Source organism: Lolium rigidum, chromosome 6 (genome assembly GCF_022539505.1).
Source record: "Lolium rigidum isolate FL_2022 chromosome 6, APGP_CSIRO_Lrig_0.1, whole genome shotgun sequence".
In the NCBI taxonomy this organism is placed as follows: Eukaryota; Viridiplantae; Streptophyta; class Magnoliopsida; order Poales; family Poaceae; genus Lolium; species Lolium rigidum.
In genome coordinates this window covers 252,560,064-252,584,742 of record NC_061513.1, presented here as the reverse complement: position 1 = coordinate 252,584,742, position 24,679 = coordinate 252,560,064, and the positions used below count along the sequence as shown (strand labels likewise).

The window sequence follows — 24,679 nt, the reverse complement described above, 5'->3', positions numbered from 1 at the left end:
GCTCCGTTAGAGTTGGGATCAACATAAGGCGGTGGTGCAGGTGCTGCCGCTATTCTAAGCTGGTGTCGATTTTCGTCCGTAATTGCGGGAGGAGGTGGCAAGTGAATCTCACTCCTGGGTCCTGGAGGATTTCTGTGTGCTGCCTGGGCATTGGCATGCCCTGCCCACCTTAACATTGCCTGGAAATTTCGGCAATCCTTCTGCAGATGTCCTGACTATCTTTTTCCGTTATTGTCGAGATAAAAATGCATCTGACATGGCCCGTTTATCATCTCCTCGGGAGACACGAAAGGCCTCTGAAACCTCGACCCGGTATTTTGCCTGTTGTTTCGAGAGTCATCTCTATTGTCGCCTCGCTGCTCGTTGCTCCTCTGGTAATCATCTCTATTGTTTCCTCCGGCGCTTGCTCGGAAGCCAGCCGAAATTTGCCCAGGAGCATCATAACCCGAGTACTGCCGAGGAAATCGGCGCCTACTTTGATAATTTCGGCCACGGTCCTCCTATGGTGACCTATGCCGTTTGTTGTGAACAACATCTTCTCCATCTGCCCATCTGTTTGCTATCTCCATTAATGCGGATACTGTTTTGGATTGGTTCTCCCCAAATCCTCGACAAAATCTCCTCGCCTGATTCCTGCGACAAACGCATCTATCGCTTTCTCGTCACATATATTCTCTGCCGAGTTTTTAATGATATTCCACCTTTGGATATATTTCCTCATTGATTCGTCTGGCTTCTGTCGACACGCTCAAAATTCCTCTAATGATGCAGGTTTTTTGCAGGTGGACCTGAAATTCTTGACGAACACGTCCTCGAAGCTATCCCAGCTGTCGATAGATCCTTGGGGAAGCTTTTTTATCCAAGATCGTGCGGCTCCACTTAAATGCACCTGGATGCTTTGCATAGCTGTTGCTCTGGTCCCTCCTGTGAGCTTCACCGTCTCGAGGTAATCAACTAGCCAATCCTCTGGATCTTGCAAGCCGTCGAATTTTTTGAAGTTATCAGGCAATTTAAATCCTGAAGGGACTCGAGTTTTTCGGACTCTCCTCGTGAAGCATGGTAATCCGCACATATCCTCGTCGTTTAGTTCTGGGGAATGCCGATGTTCCCTTCTACTTTGCCGTGCTCTGTCCACCCTTGCTTGCGCTGCTGTGTCTCTTGCTCCACTTGTTCCTTCGGGAGCTGCTGCTGCTGCCGCAGGTCGTGGACTATTTTGCCTTGCTGTTCCTTCGGGAGGTGTTGATGCAAACGCCGTTCCCATGGCTCCAACTCCTGCCATTGCCATGTTGTACAGTGCCTCCCTTGGATCTCCTGGAGGTGGCCTGGATGCAAGGATAAAGGCATGTGTCGCCATATACCCAGCTTCTGGTGTCTTGGGGATGATGTTCCCTCTTGTGTCTATCGACATAAAAGAAATGTCGAGGTTTTGAACCAAGTGCTCTCTTTCTCCTTCAGGTATGTTTTGCAGCCTTGATCTTGCTCTGTTCCGAGCTTCCCTGTGGCTATCTCCCAAAGTTCCAGATTGTCGACTTAACTCCGCTCTTCGCCTGCTTGATGCGGAGGCTGCCTCCTTTCTTCTGTTCAGAGCAGCTGTCTGTTTTTCCAATTCCCTTGCAGCTCGTGCGAGCCTGTATTGATATGCTTGCAACTCTTCCAGCGTGGCTGTTGTGGCCATTGGTTCTGAGCCATCCATAGCTCTTGCGGCTCTATCCCATGCTGCTTGCGGGAGTTGAACTCTATCACGAGGCGCAGGTCCGACATATTTGTTGCCTAGACCTCGTCGTAAATCAGAGGGATCGACGTATGGATTTCCCAAATCGTCGAAAGCCTCAGATGTTTCCTCCTGATCGCGGCTTGGCTCTCCGATGGCATAAATCTGATGGTATTTTGTATTCAGATCTGTGCTGGGTTTGGTGACACCATCATAAAGATTGGTGAAGACCTTGCCCACTGTAGTGGATTTGTCGATGAAGTTGAAGCTGTCGACACTGCTCGAGTCATCGCTTATATAGGAGTCCGCGGATGACTCGAAGGACATGTCGCTGAAGATCTTGGCGAGCTTTTCGCTTGCCCTGGTGCTGATGAAGCGTGGCGATGAAGTCTCCTCTTCGCCTGACTCGATTGACGATGTTGAGTTCGAAAAATCGGAATCGACCGCCGACGATCCCGACGAGATAGGAATTTCGAGACGATACGCTCCCTCTTTCTCGACGCGAAAGTGGAATCTTCCGAACGTCATCTCCATAGGCTCCTCCAGATACGCATATGCATCCAGACGGGAGGGCGGGTGAGGAACAAAATCGACAGGACCAGTTGCGATCTGTTTACCTCAATTCATTGCGTTGCTTGCTGTTGACGAAGTCGACGATCTTGAACGTGCCATCGAGATCAGATCCTTGACGCCTCTAATTCCCACAGACGGCGCCAATTGACAAGGGATTAACTTGTCAATGCCTACGGGTTGTAGACTAGGGTTTAGTTGGAAGTAGAGAGCAAGTAGATCTCGAAGGTTTCAGCCGAAAAGTACTCGACGATATGAAAACTAGGGTTCGTGAGACAATGATTAGATGCTTTCTTTGTCCCTCGACTCCCCCTTATATAGGAGGTGGAGCCGAGGGATTCGTATTGTACAAGTTACAGAGTCCGGGAGGGTTTCTAACTCATCCCGCAAGATTACAAATATCATCTCCTAATACAACTCTAGCTTTCCTTAATAACAACTTGGGCTTCCGATTCTTCTTATTCTTCGAGTCGTAGGCCTTCAGTAAACCCCGGGTACTTTCTTCGGCAGGCCCATTGGGGATGCCTATGTCATCGTGTCCACAGGTTCCACTGGATTCAGCTAGTAATTCAATTTCACACCTCCACAGTTCTCGTCCACGACTCTCTGACTCTGGATGCAAAGCTTTGGGCCGACATGAGAAGAATGATGCAGAAGTAATTATTTTCATTCATTTGCGCTCTATATCGATCGTCCTATTTCGTTCATTTCCTAATATCAAGTAACTAATAACTCTCTTGTTCATTTAATTTTCTTTGCCTCGTAGGGTTTGGAGACGGTTCGTAGATGAAAAGGTCGGTGAATTCAAAAAAGAGCTAGAATTTAAAAGGTCAGTGGCTGCGACTGGGGATATTCAGCCACCGGGGACCAATCTATGTGGATACTATGTTTGTGAGATGATCCGGAGATACACCTCTGAGCAGGTTCCATGTGATAACAATGTCAAGAGGAATAACCTCCGGAAGATGCTTAGTCCAGAAGCTCGCTTCCGACCACTTCAAGAGGAACTAGCTGGATGGTTCACGAGGGAAGTCGTCGATCCTAAAGGAGAACACTATGTAGAGGACGTAGAACTTCATATGCATTAAATTATGTATGGAAACTTGTTCAAAATTGTATATGGTCATCCGATGATATTGAATATATATTGTATATTCCTCTTGAATTCTTTTTGGTTCTAATTTCAAATTTGTTTGAAATTGTACATTTAATCCCGCATATTTAATACCGGTTGCACAACCGGTATTAATGGCTGTTGCCAACCGGGATTAAAGGCCCTTTTTCCACCAGTGAGTCCGTCAGACATCTTCGACGCAGGCCACGTGCTTGATTCCTCTGCGCGGTTTATCGTGGCCAAAATCCCCGATCCATCTCCCAAATCAATTGTAGGCATGATAGCGCGGCATTGTCTAACTTATACATTCACAAAGACGTGTTAGATGACAACAAATGTTACCAAATCTTTAATTTGATTGTGACCATATTCGGTTAGACTACCTAACAGAACATGCCTAACTCTATCACACCTAGTTGCATTTTGAAAACAATCTATTTCGTATGTCATATAGCAACAATTGGTACGGTTAATCTAAGTCACACATGTCTCTTGTCTACTACATTGCTATCGAAGAACGTACGACTTTGACCAACAAACTTTTAAGCCGAAGCAACTCATATATTTTTGGAAAGTATAAGTCGTCGCACCAGCTGGGAAGGTTCTAGCCATTCAATTTGAAAGCTAACATGACAATGATATATATATTATGAATGCACACTTAACGTAACCACAGCAACCTTGAAAGCTAGCACTATGATATATTACTACTGTTGGAGTACTGCATGTGTTCACACCAACGAACCCGGAAGATTCCACTCTTTGATGCAAAAAATTGCGGTCCTCTTTATAGCACACGGGGTCACAGGCTCCTGAGCTCACAACACACGGCAACACGCGCGCGCGCTAGATAGCTAGCTAGCTAGACGGACAGGCAGAGCTATGTTTCCTGCAAACTATGGCACGACGCAGCTTCTCCTCCTCCTCTTCATCTACGCCGGCTGCTTCCTCCTCTCCTTGCCGCTTTGTGCGAATCGGCATGTTGCTGCCGCGGAGTCACCTATCTCCTTCAGCTTCGACTTCACCAACTCATCCTCCTACGATGGGCGCGATCTCCGTCTGGAGGGCGACGCAAACGTGCACGGCAACAGGGTCTCCCTCACATGCAACTCGCATACGAGCCGCAACTGCACGGCACTACAGGAATGGAGCTCTACGCCGACGGCCGGCTGCCCTCGGCGTAGCCACGCCTGGCCCTCGGCGTAGGCTACGCCGACGGCAGCCCTCGGCGTACCTCGTCGGCGTCCAGGTCCCTCGGCGTAGCCCGGCCTGCCCTCGGCGTAGAAGTAGCCGTCGGCGTCCTCGCTCTATGCCGACGGTGAAGAAGACCCTCGGCGCCGCTGCCGTCGGCGTCTGGCCACGGCGCGCCGTCGCCGTTAACGGAGGTGATCCAGACGCCGACGGCTTTCCCCTCGGCGTAGCCACGCCATCTGGGGCCGTGGGGCGACGTGGCGCGTCGCGAGGCTGCCACGTTCGGCGTCTACACCGACGGCCAGGCCCTCGGCGTCTGCATGGCCCATGCAGTGGACACGCGGCACGCTGGGCGCGGCTGCCAGGTGGGGGTATACGCCGACGGCAATACCGTCGGCATAGCCCTGACCATATGGTCGCAGCTGGGGTCTATGCCGACGGCATTGCCCTCGGCGTAGACCTGCCCAATTTTTTTTTTTGTTTTCAGCAGTTTAATTTGCACCGTTCCAGCAGTTCAGTTTGCATAATACAGCAGTTCACACATACAAATTCATCCAAATTCACCATAATTCACATAAATAGCATGAGATCCACATAGTAGCATACATGGTGCACATAATGCATACAAGAGGAGAGTGCCATGTCATCCAAATACATAGTAGTAGCAAGCAAACCCTAGTTCTAAGCTGACTAGCGGAGGAAGGACCCGGGCGGGGTGTGTCCGCCCACATCGTTGGCGAAACGAGCAGCCCGGGGTTGCGCTCCGGTAGAAGCTGCAGAAGAACCACCTGGAGAAGGACCGGTAGCAAGCCCAGGAGAAGTCGACGGAGAGGCACCGGGAGTAGTCCCAGGAGTAGTCGACGGAGAGGCACCAGCAGAACGCCCAGGAGACCGACCACCTTCATGAACCGGTGTGACCTCGCGCCCACCCGGCGATGCCTGGTTCCCGGACCATCCCGTTCCCTACGTGTTCCCTACATGTTAGCAACTTGCGAGGCAAAGGAAAGTGGTAACTACCGGTTTGGCAAAGAACTTACCTCCGGTGTGGATCCGTAGTAAGTCGCAGCGAAAGCTGCCTTCGATGGCATGATAGGCATGTCCCCCGCCACGGTAACTCGAGCCGGTGGCGGTGTACCAGTAGACATAGAGATCATCATTTCCTGCAGGTTACAAGTTAGGCTCTGCAGAAATAAAGCATCAAACTGAGACTTGTCATCTACTTGCGCGAGAAGAAAGATTCAGACTTACTGCTATATACGACATATAGGCCGTATTCTGCCTATTCCACTGGGCAGCGGCCTGCTGATACGCTTCATTGCAGGCTTCGAAGGCCGCCTCGAACTCAGGCTACAATTTCAGAAACAATGAATCTCGTAAACACTTAGCCATGTAGGAAGGAAAACCGGAAAGATGATGAAAATGAGGAAAACTTACATCGTAGGCGGGTGGACGAGCAGGCCGTGGACGAGGCTGGGGGCTGTCGGCGGTGAGGGTATGCTTGAGATGCGTGTAGCTCGTGGAGTGGGTAGGCTTGACTGCCTTATTCAGAAAGGGGAAACGGCCATGCGGACGCCCGTGCCCCGACAGGACCAACGACTCCTCGTCGACCGGAATGCTCAAGGGGTCATCCACCTCGGGGTGACGAGACTTGACCATGTCGCAGTAGTCCTCCTTGGCGGCCTTGGCATTGCCGTAGTACTGTGGCCGAGGCAATGCGGGATTGGGCTTCGCTTCGTCCGCATCATGTCATATATCCGGGTATCATGAAGCACCACCCCGGGTGGTGCCTCGGCCACCTGCATCGCGAAAAGAAAAGTTAAGCGTACCACAAATGAGACATGGCGGGAAATGAATGAAGGTCGTTCCATGTATATACATACCTTTTTCCCCTTGAAGCGGGTGTAGTCGCGGTTTCCCGCGCGAGTGTGTGCCACCGGTGCCTCGGTTCTCCATGTTACGCCTCGACACGGCTGCAAACTCCTCGTCCTGCCCGAGCCACCTCGCCCTAATCAGCTCCTCCCATGCCTCCCTATGCTGCTCGGCCCACTCGGGACAAACCTGAAAACGCAATACTCAGCTCAAGATAATTCAATGAAAACTTAGCAGCAATGTAGAATCTCATTGACATTTTACTCACCGACATGTACTCCTCAATGGTCATTGCCCATTCCTCCGTAGGCTGGTTACCAACATAGTACTCCTTCTTGACCCTCTTACCCTTGTTAGCCCAGAAGGCACTAGCGCTGGTGAACTTTTGGTTGTACCACTGCTGCGGTGTCAACCTCTCGCAAGCGCCACGCAAAGTGAGACGCGCCTGCGTCTCATGCTCCAGGTCCACACGATAGAAGCACTTCAATCATGCATAAATCAGTTGTGAAAGTCATGAGTTAGCACATTAGGGTCATCAACTATGAACGGTGCTCGAGAAATATATGCCTTACCCAGAACTTGGTGGTCACAGACCTCGGCGAGCTGTCGCGAAGCCTACGGCAGGGGCATCCTCATAGTCCGCCCAAGTAGTGGCTAGCTTCGTCGGGCCACCGGGGACCGTGCTAAGGGGAGTGTATCTGCCGGGCCGAACTTCTTAATCGTAGCCCCAAGCAAGCCGTTAGGCATGCGGGGGGGCTTGGCATCCCATGTCCAGATTCTGTCGCAAATAAATCACACATTAGTACACATGCCAAATTGTTTATTATGCCCAAGATGAAAATACATGTTCGAAATTTCTGAAGTAGTACACTTACTCATCGCTCGAAGGAATGATAAGGGCCTTGTCATCATGGGTCTTCGGCTCCTTCCTCGCATCGGGGACTCTAGCTTCTCCACGAAGCTTCAAGGGCTTCGGCGCACCTTCACCCTCCATGACCTCCAACTCAGCCCTAGAGTCCGACTCGTGTGTAGACTCCGTCTCCATCTCCACCTCCCCACTAGACGGACCCTCAAGGTACAACTCAGGAGCCACGTCGCCAGAAGCGGAGGGTGGCTCGTCAAAGTCCATGTGTACCCCGCCGCCACCTCGTCCTCCACCTCGTCCTCCTCGTCCTCGTCCTCGACCTCCACCTCGTCCTCCTCGTCCTCGTCCTCCATCGGTACCATCGGCGTAACGCGGATTTTGCACCGGGGCTCGATCACTCCGTCTAGGCACTCTAGGAATATTCCTCTTCACCTGCGCCGGCGTCTTAAGCAAGCTCTCGGAGTCCGCCTTGCCGCTGCTCATATTGTTCGACCACCCGCATTGAGAAGAATAAAACAGCTTAAGCACAAAGACATATTATATGAAGATACTAAGAATAAAAGGCACAATGCAATTAAGAAGCATGTTGACATAATAAAATGAAGATACTAAGAATAAAAGGCACAATGCAATTAAGAAGCATGTTGACAAATAAATACTAAGAATAAAATACCCTCACCAGCCATCATCGCTCTCACGCTCACTCTCATACTCCATCTCTTTCTCTTTCTCTTTCTCTGGCCCACTATCACTATCACTATCTTGTGAGTACAAAGTTGAAGGGTCGACGGGTGGAGGCTCATCATAATTGTCATTCGCCTCAAGTAACTTCTCGAGCATAGATATGTCCATTAGATCCACCACTGACTCACCACGAGTTTCTGCATCGTTCCCGAGGTCCTCTTGAACAAACAGTTCTAAAATATATTCCCCGAAGTCCTGTTCCTCTTGATAGAAAATCCCCTCGTATGTCACGGGGTCAATGTTGTTGTAATCATCCTCAGAGGGAATCGGTAGGTTACCATGTGGCGATACCTGGAAGACGACTTCCCAACCCTTGAGTTCCGCTTTCTGGCATGGGTAGGGCAAATAATAAACTTGCTTGGCTTGGTGGGCCACAACAAAGACATCGGCTCCGCTATAGGTGGTTGAAGGCTTAACTTCAACTAACCCAATGGACTTATCACTTCTCTGTCCACCTATTGGGTCGAACCAATGACACTTGAACACGACGATATTGAGTTGCACGTTCGTACGATTGAATGTCAACTCGTATACACTTTGTAACCTTCCGTAGTAATCAAAGTTGTTGGCTCCTTTGGTGAAGACCCCGGTATTTATCGTTTTGGGATTCGCCCGGCCCTTCCGGTGCGTCTCGTGTGGAAGCGAAACCCATTCACATCATACTTCTCATACTTGGTCACCTCACGGCTACAACCTTGGGAAACACATTTCAACTCATCTATCATATCAACGTTTCTCTCACGGCCCTACAAGAACATTTCAAATTTGTTGTGTGCATTAGTTACGTGTAATAAGAGGGACAAGTCACATGTTGCAATGTAAGAGGAAAGGTTAGAAATTACTTTTTCCATGAACCATGTCACAAAGTTTTTATTAATTCCGGGAGCACCGTCTTTCAGTAGAGTGTCCATCTCCGAGGTTTCGGGCAATTCATCATACGGCCACATTTCATCCGTGAATTCGCCGAAAGGAGAAAATAAGCATTAGACCGAGACGAGGTTACTAGCTGCAAAGTAATTTGTTCACCATTTTACCTTACGAATGGGATCACTTCCTCCATGTTCATAAGCACATATAGCATTATACAATCCTTCTCTTCGTTCTCCAATTTATATTTTGTTCCTTTACCAGCCTTGCCACCGGGGAATTGGAATAGTTTTAGCTTGGGGTCATTCTCGGGCACGTCGACATTGTAACGAGTGACCGGGTTATGCTGAGTGGGAACATCATCGGGATAGTACGTTGTCGCGGCATCTGCCATCTCCCGAAGGCATATTGCCTCAGCTATGCATGCTTCAATCTTGGCCTTGTTTCCAGCTATCTTTCGAATATACTTAAACTCTCTCTCAATACGAACCGCCAACGAAACCGCACCGGACCACCCAAGAGTGCCTCATTGGCGAGGTGCACAATGAGATGTGCCATCGGAGTAAAGAAGCCTCGGCGGAAATATCATCTCCAAATTGCATAGCAACTCCGGCACCGTATGTTGTAGCTTTGCAATAACCTTGGGACATATCTCGCTAGCACGGAGCGTGCGGAAGAAATGGCTCAACTGCGCAAGCACTCGCCGGACTTTCTCGGGGATATACCCTCGAAGCATCACCGGCATGAGCCGCTGAATCCATATATGATAGTCGTGACTCTTGAGCCCGGTGACTTTTCCCGTCGAAAGATTAACTCCCTTACTCATATTCGAGCAATAACCATCCGGGAACATCACGACGTATTTGAGCCACCCGAATGCCTCCTTCTTTTGGATGGAATCAAGGCAGAAGTTGGCATGCGGCTTGAACCAATTCTTTTGACGGCCAATAGGACGCTTCATGTGTAATTTTTCCCTATCACGAGAGGATCTCAATATCGACTCTAGCCTTGACATTATCCTTTGACTTCCCGGGAATGTTCAGGCATGTGTGAAAGACGGACTCCGCGACATTCTTTACAGTGTGCATCACATCGATGTTATGGGGAAGTTCGAGGTCCTTGTAATACTCGAGCTTCGTTAAAGCCGCCTCGTGAGTCCAGTTGTGCGTTACACCATATCCCTCAAATTGATGGCCAGTTGGCGTCGCTGCCGGCACGAGAGCACGTAGCTCGGCTTCAACAAGTGTACCATCAAACTTCGGCACATCTTTTTTTTCATGCACAACTTTGCCCTTCTTGAAGTTCTTTTGTCTTCTCTAAACGGATGCCTCCTTTTGAGGAACTGTCGATTCGTGTCAAACGCAACATACTTGCGACCCTTCTGTAGCCAAAGGAACTCAAGCCGATGCCTGCACACTGGGCATGACCACTTACCAGCTGTACACCATCCACATGTTAGGGCGTACCCGGGCATGTCATGCATGGTATACTGCAACCAAACTCTCATGTAGAAGTTTGTCTTCGATGCTCGGCCGTACGTCAATGTCCCGTGGTGCCAAGAGTGGTTCAAATCTTCCACAATCGGCTGCATGTAGACACTCAAATTCTTCCCCGGGTAATGAGGGCCTGGAATGATCGGCGACGAAACATGGTCTTCCTCGTCATTAGGACTCCGGGAGGGAGATTGAGCGGAATAACAAACACGGGCCAGCAACCGTAATTGGCATTGGACATACCATATGGATTGAAGCCATCTGTTGCTATCGCAATTCTGACATTCCGAGCCTCGGCTGCCTTAAGGCGGTGTTTTGTATCGAAGTTCTTCCATGCCGTACCATCGGATGGATGTCCCATCTTCAACTTCTTGTTTTCGTCCACGAATCTCTTCCCATACTTGTGCCACATCATCTGTTTGGCTGTCTCCTCGTGCATGTAAAGCCGCTGGATTCTTTTTATGAATGGGAGATATCGAAGAATCGACTTTGCGGTGCTTGATCGCCTCACCCGACCATCCTTTCCCGTTACCTCTTCATACCTAGACCGCTACTGAGATGGGACAAGTACTTGTCCTCCGCATATCGTCTCCAAAATAGAACGCAGCCTTTCGGACAACAGTCTATCCTTTGATAATCCATGTTGAGGTCCTTCATCATTCTCCTCGTCGCGTGCGATGCTTTGAGGCGTACAATGATCTTTGGGCAACATGTTACCGCTTGTTTTCGGACTTGCTTCAAAGCCCTCACGGGTGGTGTTGTACCGGGTCTTGTCGGCTAGACATTGGGAGATGGCATCGAGCTGAGAAATCGCGGCGCCCTCGTACGGAGGCCTCTTAGCCGCGGCAATCATATCATAGAAGGCCTTCGCGGTTGGCTCTGGTTCCTCCGGCTCGGCGGCGCCTCCGGCTTCGGCGGCGCCTCCGGTTCTGGAGGTGGCGAATCCGGGACATCGGCATGGACGAGATCATCTAGAAAGTCTCTAATTCCATCGTACGCATTGCCATTGAGCCGCTGCCGCATCACCTCACCTCTGTCACGTTCGCGCTCATCAAAGTCGATTTCCGTGACGTACCCATGCATATACCCATATTGCAGAAGGTGTTTATACATTTCATCCTCCCCACGACGTTGACGCTTCACGCAGCGAACACAGGGGCAAAGTGCCCGAACCAGCCCCTTTGTACCACGCGCTAACTCATTCACTAGAAAATGGGTCTTCCTTGTCCACTCATCTGTTTTCTCAGTCGCACTAACACGCTCATTGTACATCCATCCATTATCAGCCATCCTCTGCTTTATTGGGAGCCAAACCACAGACATAGCATTTATATCAAATAGGAAATTAAATGCATCATATTTTTATTTATTTTACCGGGCGAAACGCATGCATCAACCTACATCTCTACTAGGTGGGCTCCTAGCAGCCGCCGGATCCGTAGTTGGCTACGTTCTCCATGCTCTACCCCGGTCCAAGTCAGAATTTCGGCAGCACCTCCCCGCTGCTCTCCCGATACACGTCTCGGCAAAAAGCCGAGAGGATGTGCATCCGGAGAACAACGGGGAGGCGCCGCCGAAATCCCGACTCGGACCGGAGTAGAACATGGAAAACGTAGACAACTACGCATCCGCCGACTCGTCCCGTAAATGCCGCAAGCGTTACGGTTCAAAATATGCGGACCACTAATGCATATTTATCCGCATAACGCTCGCGGACGGGAAGTGACACCTAGGTTACGCAACTGGACTTGGAAAATGAATCTAGTGACATAAGAAAATGCGGAGAAGGGGAGGCGATGTTTTAGCTCACCCTCGGCTGTAGAGGAAGTAGTCCAACAACCGAGTGTCGATGTCGGCGACCGTCGAGAAGTGCGTCAAGATCCCGGATCGTCACGCCGGGGTGCTCATGACGAGGCGGTCACCACAGGGCCTATTATAAATTCACATTGTTAGAACAAATTCCACATTCACATTTCCAATTTCTATTTCTATTTCTATTTGCAATTTCTATTTCTGTTTGCAATTTCTATTTCAATTTCATTTCTATTTCACATTTGCAATTTCCATTTCATTTCTATTTGCAATTTCATTTTCTATTACTATTTCTTTCTTTCTATTTCATATCAATTACACAATTTAATTTCTATTTCTATTAATTACAACAACTAAACCTAATGCAAAAATAAAAAAAGAGGACCCTTACCGTGAGGGCGACGGCGAGTCGGGGCGCGAGGAGGAGGCCGACCGTGGGACGGCGGGCCGGGCGCGAGGAGGAGGAGGAGAGCGGCGCGAGGGGGCAGGGGAGAGGAGGCCGGCGGTAGGATAGGGGAGAGGAGGGCGGGGCGGGGGAGGAGGGCGGCCGGGGAGGGAGGGGCGGCGGGCGGGGCGGCGGGATAGGGGAGAGGAGGGTGGGGCAGGGGAGGAGGGCGGCCGGGGAGGGGAGGGGCAGCGGGCGGCCGGCGGCGGGGCGGCCGGCGACGGCGAGGGGCGGGCGCGGGCGGCAAAGAGGCTGGCGGCGCGGGGCGAGTTTGGGCGCAGAGGCTGGCGGGGCGAGTTTGGGCGTTTAGGGTTGGGAGCTGGTCTGGCTCGACCAGCTCCCATGTAACGGTGCGGCGCGGGCACCATATGCCGACGGCCGGCTATATGCCGAGGGTGGCCGTCGGCATAGAGTTTTTTTCTATTTTTTTTATTTTTTTCTCTTATTTTTTCTCTCTTATTTTTTTTGGAATACAAAATTGACCAAATTTCTTAGGAACGGGGTGATTAGAATAGTTTATCAAAAGTTATACACCTCAAATTTAGAAGCTACATAAACTTATGAACGAATGCATCTTAGATATTGAATTCCATGTGTTTGTACCAAATTGCTACCACCACTACACAAGGTACAACTGAATGGAGATAAAAGAAACATCTATCATCAGGTGTTGTCAAGGGTTAAGCATAGATCCGATGCTCGATTTCCGACGAAACCCTAGTTCTGTTGACCGTGCGGTCTACCCTTTGATCGCATCCCATCGGGGTCCCCGGTGGGCATATGCCTCCATTTGAGCTTGGTTAGGTCATAGGTACATGTGGAAACAAGGATCATCCCATATGATCTCAAGTTTCTCTCCGGTTCAACTCCGAGGGAGTTCCCCCTATACATGCAGAATCTGCCTAAGTGTAGGAACCCCCTGTCCGAGAAGCCGGACACACCTGGGGGGGTAGCCTTGGATATAAAACCATCTCAAATCACTTTTTTGCATTCCATGTGGACACACACAAGTTTTGGGGCCATTCCCTAGATCCGATGCTCGATTTCCGATGAAACCCTAGTTCTGTTGACCGCGCGGTCTACCCCTTCGATCGCATCCCATCGGGGTCCCCGGTGGGCATATGCCTCCATTTGAGCTTGGTTAGGTCATAGGTACATGTGGAAACAAGGATCATCACATATGATCTCAAGTTTCTCTCCGGTTCACCTCCGAGGGAGTTCCCCCTATACATGCGAATCCGCCTAAGTGTAGTAACACCCGTCCGAGAAGCCGGACACACCTGGGGGTAGCCTTGGATATAAAACCATCTCAAATCACTTTTGTGCATTCCATGTGGACACACACAAGTTTTGGGGCCATTCCCTAGATCCGATGCTCGATTTTCGACGAAACCCTAGTTCTGTTGACCGCGCGGTCTACCCCTTTGATCGCATCCCATCGGGGTCCTCCGGTGGGCATATGCCTCCATTTGAGCTTGGTTAGGTCATAGGTACATGTGGAAACAAGGATCATCCCATATGATCTCAAGTTTCTCTTCGGTTCACCTCCGAGGAGTTCCCCCTACACATGCGGAATCCGCCTAAGTGTAGTAACCCCTCGTCCGAGAAGCCGGACACACCCGGGGGGGTAGCCTTGGATATAAAACCATCTCAAATCACTTTTGTGCATTCCATGTGGACACACACAAGTTTTGGGGCCATTCCCTAGATCCGATGCTCGATTTTCGACGAAACCCTAGTTCTGTTGACCGCGCGGTCTACCCCTTTGACTGCATCCCATCGGGGGTCCCCCGGTGGGCATATGCCTCCATTTGAGCTTGGTTAGGTCATAGGTATATGTGGAAACAAGGTTCATCCCATATGATCTCAAGTTTCTCTCCGGTTCACCTCCGAGGGAGTTCCCCCCTATACATGCATAATCTGCCTAAGTGTAGGAACCCCCAGTCCGAGAAGCCGGACACACCTGGGGGGGTAGCCTTGGATATAAAACCATCTCAAATCACTTTTGTGCATTCCATGTGAACACCCACAAGTTTTGGGGCCATTCCCTAGATCCGATGCTCGATTTCCGATGAAACCCTAGTTTTGTTGACCGCGCGGTCTACCCCTTTGACTGCATCCCATCGGGGGTCCCCCGGTGGGCATATGCCTCCATTTGAGCTTGGTTAGGTCATAGGTACATGTGTAAACAAGGATCACCCCATATGATCTCAAGTTTCTCTCCGGTTCACCTCCGAGAGAGTCCCCCCCTATACATGCAGAATCTGCCTAAGTGTAGGAACCCCCTGTCCGAGAAGCCGGACACACCTGGGGGGTAGCCTTGGATATAAAACCATCTCAAATCACTTTTGTGCATTCCATGTGGACACACACAAGTTTTTGGGCCATTCCCTAGATCCGATGCTCGATTTCCGACGAAGACCTAGTTCTGTTGACCGCGCGGTCTACCCCTTTGACTGCATCCCATCGGGGGTCCCCCGGTGGGAATATGCCTCCATTTGAGCTTGGTTAGGTCATAGGTACATGTGGAAACAAGGATCATCCCATATGATCTCAAGTTTCTCTCCGGTTCACCTCCAAGGGAGTTCCCCCCTATACATGCAGAATCTGCCTAAGTGTAGGAACCCCCTGTCCGAGAAGCCGGACACACCTGGGGTAGCCTTGGATATAAAACCATCTCAAATCACTTTTGTGCATTCCATGTGGACACACACAAGTTTTGGGGCCATTCCCTAGATCCGATGCTCGATTTCCGACGAAACCCTAGTTCTGTTGACCGCGCGGTCTACCCCTTTGATCGCATCCCATCGGGGTCCCCGGTGGGCATATGCCTCCATTTGAGCTTGGTTAGGTCATAGGTACATGTGGAAACAAGGATCATCACATATGATCTCAAGTTTCTCTCCGGTTCACCTCCGAGGGAGTTCCCCCTATACATGCGAATCCGCCTAAGTGTAGTAACCCCCGTCCGAGAAGCCGGACACACCTGGGGGTAGCCTTGGATATAAAACCATCTCAAATCACTTTTGTGCATTCCATGTGGACATACACAAGTTTTGGGGCCATTCCCTAGATCCGATGCTCGATTTCCGACGAAACCCTAGTTCTGTTGACCGCCCGGTCTACCCCTTTGACTGCATCCCATCGGGGGTCCCCCGGTGGGCATATGCCTCCATTTGAGCTTGGTTAGGTCATAGGTACATGTGGAAACAAGGATCATCACATATGATCTCAAGTTTCTCTCCGGTTCACCTACGAGGGAGTTCCCTCCTATACATGCATAATCTGCCTAAGTGTAGTAACCCCCTGTCCGAGAAGCCGGACACACCTGGGGGTAGCCTTGGATATAAAACCATCTCAAATCACTTTTGTGCATTCCATGTGGACACACACAAGTTTTGGGGCCATTCCCTAGATCCGATGCTCGATTTCCGACGAAACCCTAGTTCTGTTGACCGCGCGGTCTACCCCTTTGACTGCATCCCATCGGGGTCCCCCGGTGGGCATATGCCTCCATTTGAGCTTGGTTAGGTCATAGGTACATGTGGAAACAAGGATCATCACATATGATCTCAAGTTTCTCTCCGGTTCACCTCCGAGGGAGTTCCCCCTATACATGCGGAATCCGCCTAATTGTAGTAACCCCCGTCCGAGAAGCCGGACACACTCGGGGGTAGCCTTGGATATAAAACCATCTCAAATCACTTTTGTGCATTCCATGTGGACACACACAAGTTTTGGGGCAATTCCCTAGATCCGATGCTCGATTTCCGACGAAACCCTAGTTCTGTTGACCGCGCGGTCTACCCCTTTGACTGCATCCCATCGGGGGTCCCCCGGTGGGCATATGCCTCCATTTTAGCTTGGTTAGGTCATAGGTACATGTGGAAACAAGGATCATTACATATGATCTCAAGTTTCTCTCCGGTTCACCTACGAGGGAGTTCCCCCTATACATGCGAATCCGCCTAAGTGTAGGAACCCCCGTCCGAGAAGCCGACACACCCGGGGGTAGCCTTGGATATAGAACCATCTCAAATCACTTTTGTGCATTCCATGTGGACACACACAAGTTTTGGGGCCATTCCCTAGATCCGATGCTCGATTTCCGATGAAACCCTAGTTCCGTTGACCGCGCGGTCTACCCCTTTGATCGCATCCCATCGGGGTCCCTCGTGGGCATATGCCTCCATTTGAGCTTGGTTAGGTCATAGGTACATGTGGAAACAAGGATCATCCCATATGATCCCAAGTTTCTCTCCGGTTCAACTCCGAGGGAGTTCCCCCCTATACATGCAGAATCTGCCTAAGTGTAGGAACCCCCTGTCCGAGAAGCCGGACACACCTGTGGGGGTAGCCTTGGATATAAAACCATCTCAAATCACTTTTGTGCATTCCATGTGGACACACACAAGTTTTGGGGCCCTTCCCTAGATCCGATGCTCGATTTCCGATGAAACCCTAGTTCTGTTGACCGCGCGGTCTACCCCTTTGACTGCATCCCATCGAGGGTCCCCCGGTGGGCATATGCCTCCATTTGAGCTTGGTTAGGTCATAGGTACATGGGAAAACAAGGATCAGCCCATATGATCCCAAGTTTCTCTCCGGTTCAACTCCGAGGGAGTTCCCCCCTATACATGCAGAATCTGCCTAAGTGTAGGAACCCCCCGTCCGAGAAGCCGGACACACCTGGGGGTAGCCTTGGATATAAAACCATCTCAAATAACTTTTGTGCATTCCATGTGGACACACACAAGTTTTGGGGCCATTCCCTAGATCCGATGCTCGATTTCCGATGAAACCCTAGTTCTCGTTGACCGCGCGGTCTACCCCTTTGATCGCATCCCATCGGGGCCCCCGGTGGGCATATGCTTCCATTTGAGCTTGGTTAGGTCATAGGTACATGTGGAAACAAGGATCATCCCATATGATCTCAAGTTTCTCTCCGGTTCAACTCCGAGGGAGTTCCCCCTATACATGCAGAATCTACCTAAGTGTAGGAACCCCCTGTCCGAGAAGCCGGACACACCTGGGGGGGTAGCCTTGGATATAAAACCATCTCAAATCAATTTTGTGCATGCCATGTGGACACACACAAGTTTTGGGGCCATTCCCTAGATCCGATGCTCGATTTCCGATGAAACCCTAGTTCTGTTGACCGCGCGGTCTACCCCTTTGACTGCATCCCATCGGGGGTCCCCCGGTGGGAATATGCCTCCATTTGAGCTTGGTTAGGTCATAGGTACATTTGGAAACAAGGATCATCCCATATGGTCCCAAGTTTCTCTCCGGTTCAACTCCGAGGGAGTTCCCCCCTATACATGCAGAATCTGACTAAGTGTAGGAACCCCCGTCCGAGAAGCCGACACCCGGGGGGTAGCCTTGGATATAAAACCATCTCAAATCACTTTTGTGCATTCCATGTGGACACACACAAGTTTTGGGGCCATTCCCTAGATCCGATGCTCGATTTCCGATGAAACCCTAGTTATGTTGACCGCGCGGTCTACCCCTTTGATCGCATCCCATCGGGGGTCCCCCGGTGGGCATATGCCTCCATTTGAGCTTGGTTAGGTCATATGTACATGTGGAAACAAGGATCATCCCATATGATCTCAAGTTTCTCTCCGGTTCACCTCCGCCCTGCTACTTCTCTCCCGCCCTTTTTTCCCGCTCACCCTTTCCCGCTGCTTCTCCCCCGCCCTTTTTTCCCGCCATGATTTCCCGCCAAGTTTTCCCGCCCACCCTTTCCCGCTCATTCTCTCCCGCCAAGTTTTCCCGCCCACCCTTTCCCGCCCATTATCTCCCGCCAAGTTTTCCCGCCGTTTCAGCCCCTCGTCGGCCTATATATAGCCATGTCTTCTCCACTAACAAGCACCAGCAACATTTCTCCCCTCATCACTTCTCTCATCCAACAAGCACCACAAAATCCTTCCGAGCTGAGCCGCCGCCGAGATGGCTCCTCGTCGCCGTAGCAACACGGGCTTCATCGGCGTTCGCCCGCGGCCCGCGGGACATTTCGCGGCTGAAATCACCGCCGGTGGTACACGTGTGTGGCTCGGCACCTTCTACACGAAGGAGGCTGCTGCCCGCGCATACGACGTTGCGGCTTGGAGGTTTGGCCGGCCGCACCACGAAATGAACTTCCCGGAGGTCAGGTCTCTGACGGAAGCTCAGAGTCTCTCTACTGAGCCGCTACTTCGCTCACAGGTTGAAGCGCGGCAGTACAGGTCTGGCCAGATTGATACCACCGAGGCGGACGAGCAGTTCATGGCACAGTGGCGCAGAGACCATCCCGGAGCCGTCGAGGCAGAGCGCGCATTCTGGAAGGACAAGCAGACGTACAGGAGAGAGAGGAGGGCGGGAAAGCGGCAGAGGAAGGCTGCGGTTGAAGCAGAGTACGCCAAAGGAGAGGCGTCGACATGGGGGGAGGATGATGAACGGTGGTCGTGGATCTTCACAACCACCGCTTCAGAGGACACCCCCAGCGAGGACCACTACAAGAAAAACCTTCCATAGAGACATTTTACTAGAGACACTTCCTACTGTGCCTCATTAAAAATCACATTGAGACACTTTGCATATTGTTGTGGCACTTTTTGAGACACTTTAGAAATAGTCTCAAATGTAGGGACATTAGTTGAGACATTTTTGTAAGGTATTGCAATTTTCATTCTATAGACAACTTATGAGACACTCTAAAAGTGTCACAGATAAGTTATCAAGAGGCTATCCACGAGACACTTGATTGTATGTCTTTACTTTTCCTCTAGAGGCAATGTTTGAGGCATTTTGCTTGTTCTCTAGAGACATTTGTTCTATGTTTGGGCCATGGTGGGCAATACTAATTAGAAATTTGTTCCAAGTATCAACATATACTTGTGAAAGGGTGAGATGGTTAATGGATTAAGTTGTAATCATTAAGGTCATGAGTTCGAGTATTGCTTTTCACATGGTTTCTTCACATTTATTTACACTAGAGACACAATATAATGCCTATTTTATGTCTTATAAAATGTAAATACATTATTACTATTGTCCTTAGCACGTAGAGACACCGCCCGTAGTGACACTTTTGAGACAATATGGAAAGTGCCTCTATAACTACGTAAGAGCAATTTAAGTGTCTCTACTGAACCAAAATAGTGTCTCTACATGCCAATTCTCTTGTAGTGGACGAAGATTTCGACTTCTCTGATTAATATGTGTGTGTGTCGAGTCCGTGTGTCTAGCGTTAAGTGCTTTATTCGTGTGTGGGTGTAGTTCTTTAAATGTTTTGGTTTGTGTGTGCGTCTAGTTCTTTAAGTGTTTTGGTTCCCGTGTGGGTGTAGTTCTTTAAGTGTGTTGGTTCCTGTGTGTGGGTGTAGTTCTTTAAGTGTTTCGGTTCGTGTGTGGGTCTAGTACTTTAAGCGCTTTGGTATGTGTGTGGGTCTAGTTATTTAAGTGTTTTGTATCGTGTCCGGGTCTTAAGTTCTTAAATGTATCACTTTTCTCTCCAGCTCACCTCCGAGGGAGTTCCCCTATACATCCGGAATCCGCCTAAGTGTAGGAACCCCTCGTCCGAGAAGCCGGACACACCTTGGGGGGTATCCTTGGATATAAAACCATCTCAAATCACTTTTGTGCATGCCATGTGGGCACACACAAGTTTTCCAGCGATTCCGACGCTCCGTGGTCCGTAACTTGGAAAACCCTAGGGCAGGGACCCCACACATCTACCCCTATAGCTTTCTCCGTGCGAGGGTTTACCAGTGGACTTTTTTATTTATTTTGCTTTGTTTAGGACATATGTACATGGAAACCATAGGTTGGGCATACTTTACCATAAAATAGGCTCCGTTCGAGTCATGGCGGGGGTTTCCACATACGTATCCCGGATTTTACCAACTCGGTAGCCCATTATGCGGAAATCGTCAACGCCGGGTACATCCAAGGTTAGCCAAACCTTACATCACACTTGTACATGTATGTTAGGGGCAGAAGCAAGTTTTCCAACAATTCTCGACGCTCCGGTGATCTCGTTTTTGGGAAACCCTAGGGCGGGACCCCTAGGGTTAGGGTTTTACCAAGTGATCTGTTAGGGTTATAGTTAGGGTTAGCAATGTATGTGGAAACCCTAGGGTTAGGGTTAGTGTTAGGGTTAGGGTTAGGGTTAGAGTTAGCAATGTATGTGAAAACCCTAGGGTTAGGGTTAGGGCTAGAGTTAGGGTTACGGTTAGGGTTAGAGTTAGGGTTAGAGTTAGGGTTACAGTTAGGGTTAGGGTTAGGGTTCGGGAAACCGTAGGGCGGGGACCCCGCGGATCTACCCATATGTACATCGATAGCAAATGTTGGGCCTAGTGGCTCCGGTTGACCCGTCTGCGAAGAGCGTCACCCATGGGACCTACATATGCCATCTACGAATTCTTAAAAAATAGAATCATTTTTTACATAATTCATACTAGTAAATAAATAATAGAAACATATTATAAAGTAATATGAGAGAGGGAAAAAAATAAAAAAAATCCTATATGCCGAGGGTGGCCGTCGGCATAGGGTGTCCATGCCCTATGCCGAGGGTGGCCGTCGGCGTCTGACTGACGCCGTGAGCGGGCGACGACGGCGCGGATCGGGCCGCAGGCGATGCCGGTGCTACGCCGAGGGCCAAGGTGACGCCGACGGCTGCCCTCGGCGTAGCCTCCTCTACGCCGACGGTATGTGTACGCCGACGGTCGGCTTCCTGAGCTGCCCCGGCGAGGCCGTACGCCGACGGCCCCGATAAAAAGCCGTCGGCGTACAGTTTGGCCGTCGGCGTCTAGCTCCATTCCTGTAGTGCGGGCCGGATATCGTATGTCCAACCGGTGCCGTTCTACCATAATGACACCGGCGAGGTGGCGAGCTTCGCCACACAGTTCACCTTCACCATTGTGCTCCCTCCACTGGGATATCCCAAGGGGGATGGCATGGCTTTCTTCCTCACCGGATACAATTCACAAATGCCGCCCAACACAGAGGGACGCGGCCTCGGTCTCATGAACCTCAACACGGGAACCGCCTACGGTGAGGACCGGTTTGTCGCCGTCGAGTTTAACACGTACACGTCCAACGAGACATCGGACCACATCGGCATCGACGTCAACACCGTCAAGAACTCGGTGAAAACGACGAGCTTGGCCAGCCCGGGTCTGGGTGGGACCATGACGGCGTCCATCAACTTCACCAGCAGCAGCCGGATGCTGGTCGCTAGGCTGCACTTCGATGACGATCCTTCTGTGCAGCCTGTTGAAGTCAGCGCCGTTTTGCCGGACCCGGTCACGTCTTTGCTCCCGCCGGAGGTGGCAGTGGGGTTCTCTGCGGCCACCGGCGTCAAAAACGCGGAGCTCCATCAGATATTATCATGGTCCTTCAACTCGACGCTTGCTCCCAAGAAACCAAAATTAATCGGTATGTTCTTATTGCTTTATGTCCTCGGCCGTGTTTGCCTACTTCTCCATAGACCATAGACCATAAACCATACAGTAAGCATCTAGCTTGCCCATGAGAGAAATAGGGTGGGTGTGGAGTAGTATAAGTAAGAGGAGAAGCAGAGGGTATGGCCGCTGGTAGGCCTCTCGCATATGGTTGGAAGAGTAAATGAGAGATCAGAGGGAATTGAAATGGTAGAAGATGAAAGGAGCACCTGTCAAACTAAAAGACAATTATATGGACGTGGCAAATGGGCAGATCAAAGAAGAGAAGTAGCTGCATGTAGAGGTGCAGAGAATAGCAAGCACCCGATAAGTAAATTAAACATTCTTACACTATTACCCTCATAGAGTCCGGATAACTTCCAGTTTTAATTCCATGACGCACCAACTAATATTTTCATCACAATCCAAATTTGAGACAGCAAACAAGTTAATAACTACGGGGTTCACCTTGAGCGGAGTATAAATTGTATCATCCATATGTTAGTTTGTCACAATTTCCATGCTTTGACAGGTACACGCCAAATTGCAGAGATTGTTGTAGGAGCTTGTGTGTTCTTAATCCTGATTTGGTTTCTTCTGTCATGGTTTATGGGTACACGAGAGCGCAACTCCATTATGGCAGGAGCTGGCCTTAGGCAATTCCTGTATCGGGAATTAGCCCAGGCAACAAACAATTTTTCAAGGGAGAGTAAGCTTGGAGAGGGTAACTTTGGCGCAGTGTACAAGGGGAAATCACTCAAGGTCGACCATGGCCAGAAACAAGATGTTGCTATCAAGGAGATCCTCAAGGGGTCTAGTGAAGAAACACAGGACTTCCTCACCGAACTCAACATTATTACCAAGACCAAGCACAAGAATCTGGTCAGGCTGGAAGGTTGGTGCTGCTGCAGCAGAAGCACTTGGAGCTTGATGTGTTGGTGTTGCCTAAAGCAGGTTGATCACAAGCTCTTCCTTGTCTATGAACTGATGCCAAAGGGCGATCTCGACAATCACCTACACAAGAATAAGGATACAGTTCTACCATGGCCAACCAGGTACCATATAGTGAAGGGAATTGCATCCGCCCTTGTTTACCTTCACCACGACTGTCGGCCCTACATCCTGCATAGAGATATCAAGCCTGCCAACATACTTCTTGATGATGAATACAACGCCAAGCTGGCTGATTTCGGGCTGTCTAGGATTGCCAACAAAAGCAATGCCACACTGGTAACCACCGCCGTGGGGACCATTGCATACATGGATCCAAATTGCATGAAAGATGGTGACGTCAAGTTCAATCCTAGCACCGACGTCTACAGCTTTGGGCTCGTGCTGCTGGAGATCGTATGCGCAGGGCGCAAGACGAGGCAACAAGTATGGGAACTGTACATAACCAAGGGAGCCCAGGCACTTACGGTGGAGGATGTGGCTGATCAGAGGTTAGGAGGCAACTTTGACATGGAGCAGGTGCGGCGTGTACTTGTCATGGGCCTGTGGTGTTCTCTCCCTGAAGGTTCACACCGACCATCCATGCGGGAAGCGTTGCGACTACTGGAACAGGACGACACACCGCTGCCTGACCTTGCAACGTGTGCCATCGGCGCCGCTTCTACTTAATCTATTGATATTCAGCATGTGACCTATTTTAGTCAATTTTTATGAGCAAGACTATTGCATGATGATTTCACGGTCACCCTTCATGCCAGTATGTATATGTGTTCAGTGGCGGAGCCACTCGTTCTGGCTGTGTTGTCAAACGACAGCACAGGTATTTGGCAAGTTAATTAACCCCACCTATGAGTACTTCACGGAAGAATGCATGTAATCCAGAAATTAACCACACCGGCCCACATGTCATGTGCTACGCGTAACAATTTTTGGCCAGATAGAACAAGGAAGCAACGGAATCAGGGCTAACTTCCGGATCCCACGATGTACGCCTAGACTTCTCCGCTCCCGTATCACCTTCCTGTAATCCCCAACTCTTTTCCGTTCTACTATATCGCTAAATCTGCCGAAATTGTCGTCTTACTCTTGCCGTCTTGGCGATCATTGCGGCCTGAGGGTTGGGCCGCCGAGGCTGCCGTTCTGCTCGGAATCGGCCGACCGTCGACGACCACCTCAAGCGAAAGCGTTCAGGCAATCAGGCGGACCTCGGCGGCAATCGTCGGTCAGGCACGGCCCTCCTTCGGCTTTGGCGATCAGCCGGTCACTAGTTCGAGATTAGTGTTTTCCTGTTGAAGAGTGAAGACTACGAGTCTTCATCCATCTAGTAATCCAGGAGCCCAGGCAGAGGTCCCTCTCCCCTTTTATTTGTATACAAGTTCTGCATTTTTTTGCTTCTAATTTTCAGATTATTAGGCTAGTTTAAATCTGCAATTTTGTTCTATGTAATGCAGTACTGATGTGATGACTAAAAAACTATAGTTTGTTTGATCTGAAATTGTTTGGACTGTCAATGAGGGATTTAACATCTGAAAATGTATGTAACATCAATGTAAAGTGCATTCTTAATTGTCATCTTCAGATCTTCTACTTTAAAAATAGAGATTGTTCTTTCTTGAAGA

General features: G+C 50.1%; 1 protein-coding gene across 1 annotated transcript; it reads left to right on the top strand.

Moving 5' to 3' along the window:
* Window positions 1–4,277: 4,277 nt before the first annotated feature.
* On the top strand, window positions 4,278–23,729 carry LOC124663955 (L-type lectin-domain containing receptor kinase IX.2-like). Its single transcript, XM_047201581.1, has 4 exons — window positions 4,278–4,524; window positions 19,988–19,994; window positions 21,494–22,124; window positions 22,662–23,729. The coding sequence occupies exons 1-4, from the start codon at window positions 4,278–4,280 to the stop codon at window positions 23,727–23,729; spliced, it is 1,953 nt and encodes a 650-aa protein (XP_047057537.1).
* The last annotated feature ends 950 nt before the right edge of the window (window positions 23,730–24,679 follow it).

What these genes read in the sequence shown, in the direction of transcription:
- LOC124663955 (XM_047201581.1), top strand. Translation starts at nt 4,278, where the DNA reads ATGTTTCCTGCAAACTATGGCACGACGCAGCTTCTCCTCCTCCTCTTC. An exon ending in GTATGTTCTTATTGCTTTAT is followed by an intron (nt 22,125 to 22,661) that starts GTCCTCGGCCGT and finishes CAAATTGCAGAG; the next exon opens with ATTGTTGTAGGAGCTTGTGT.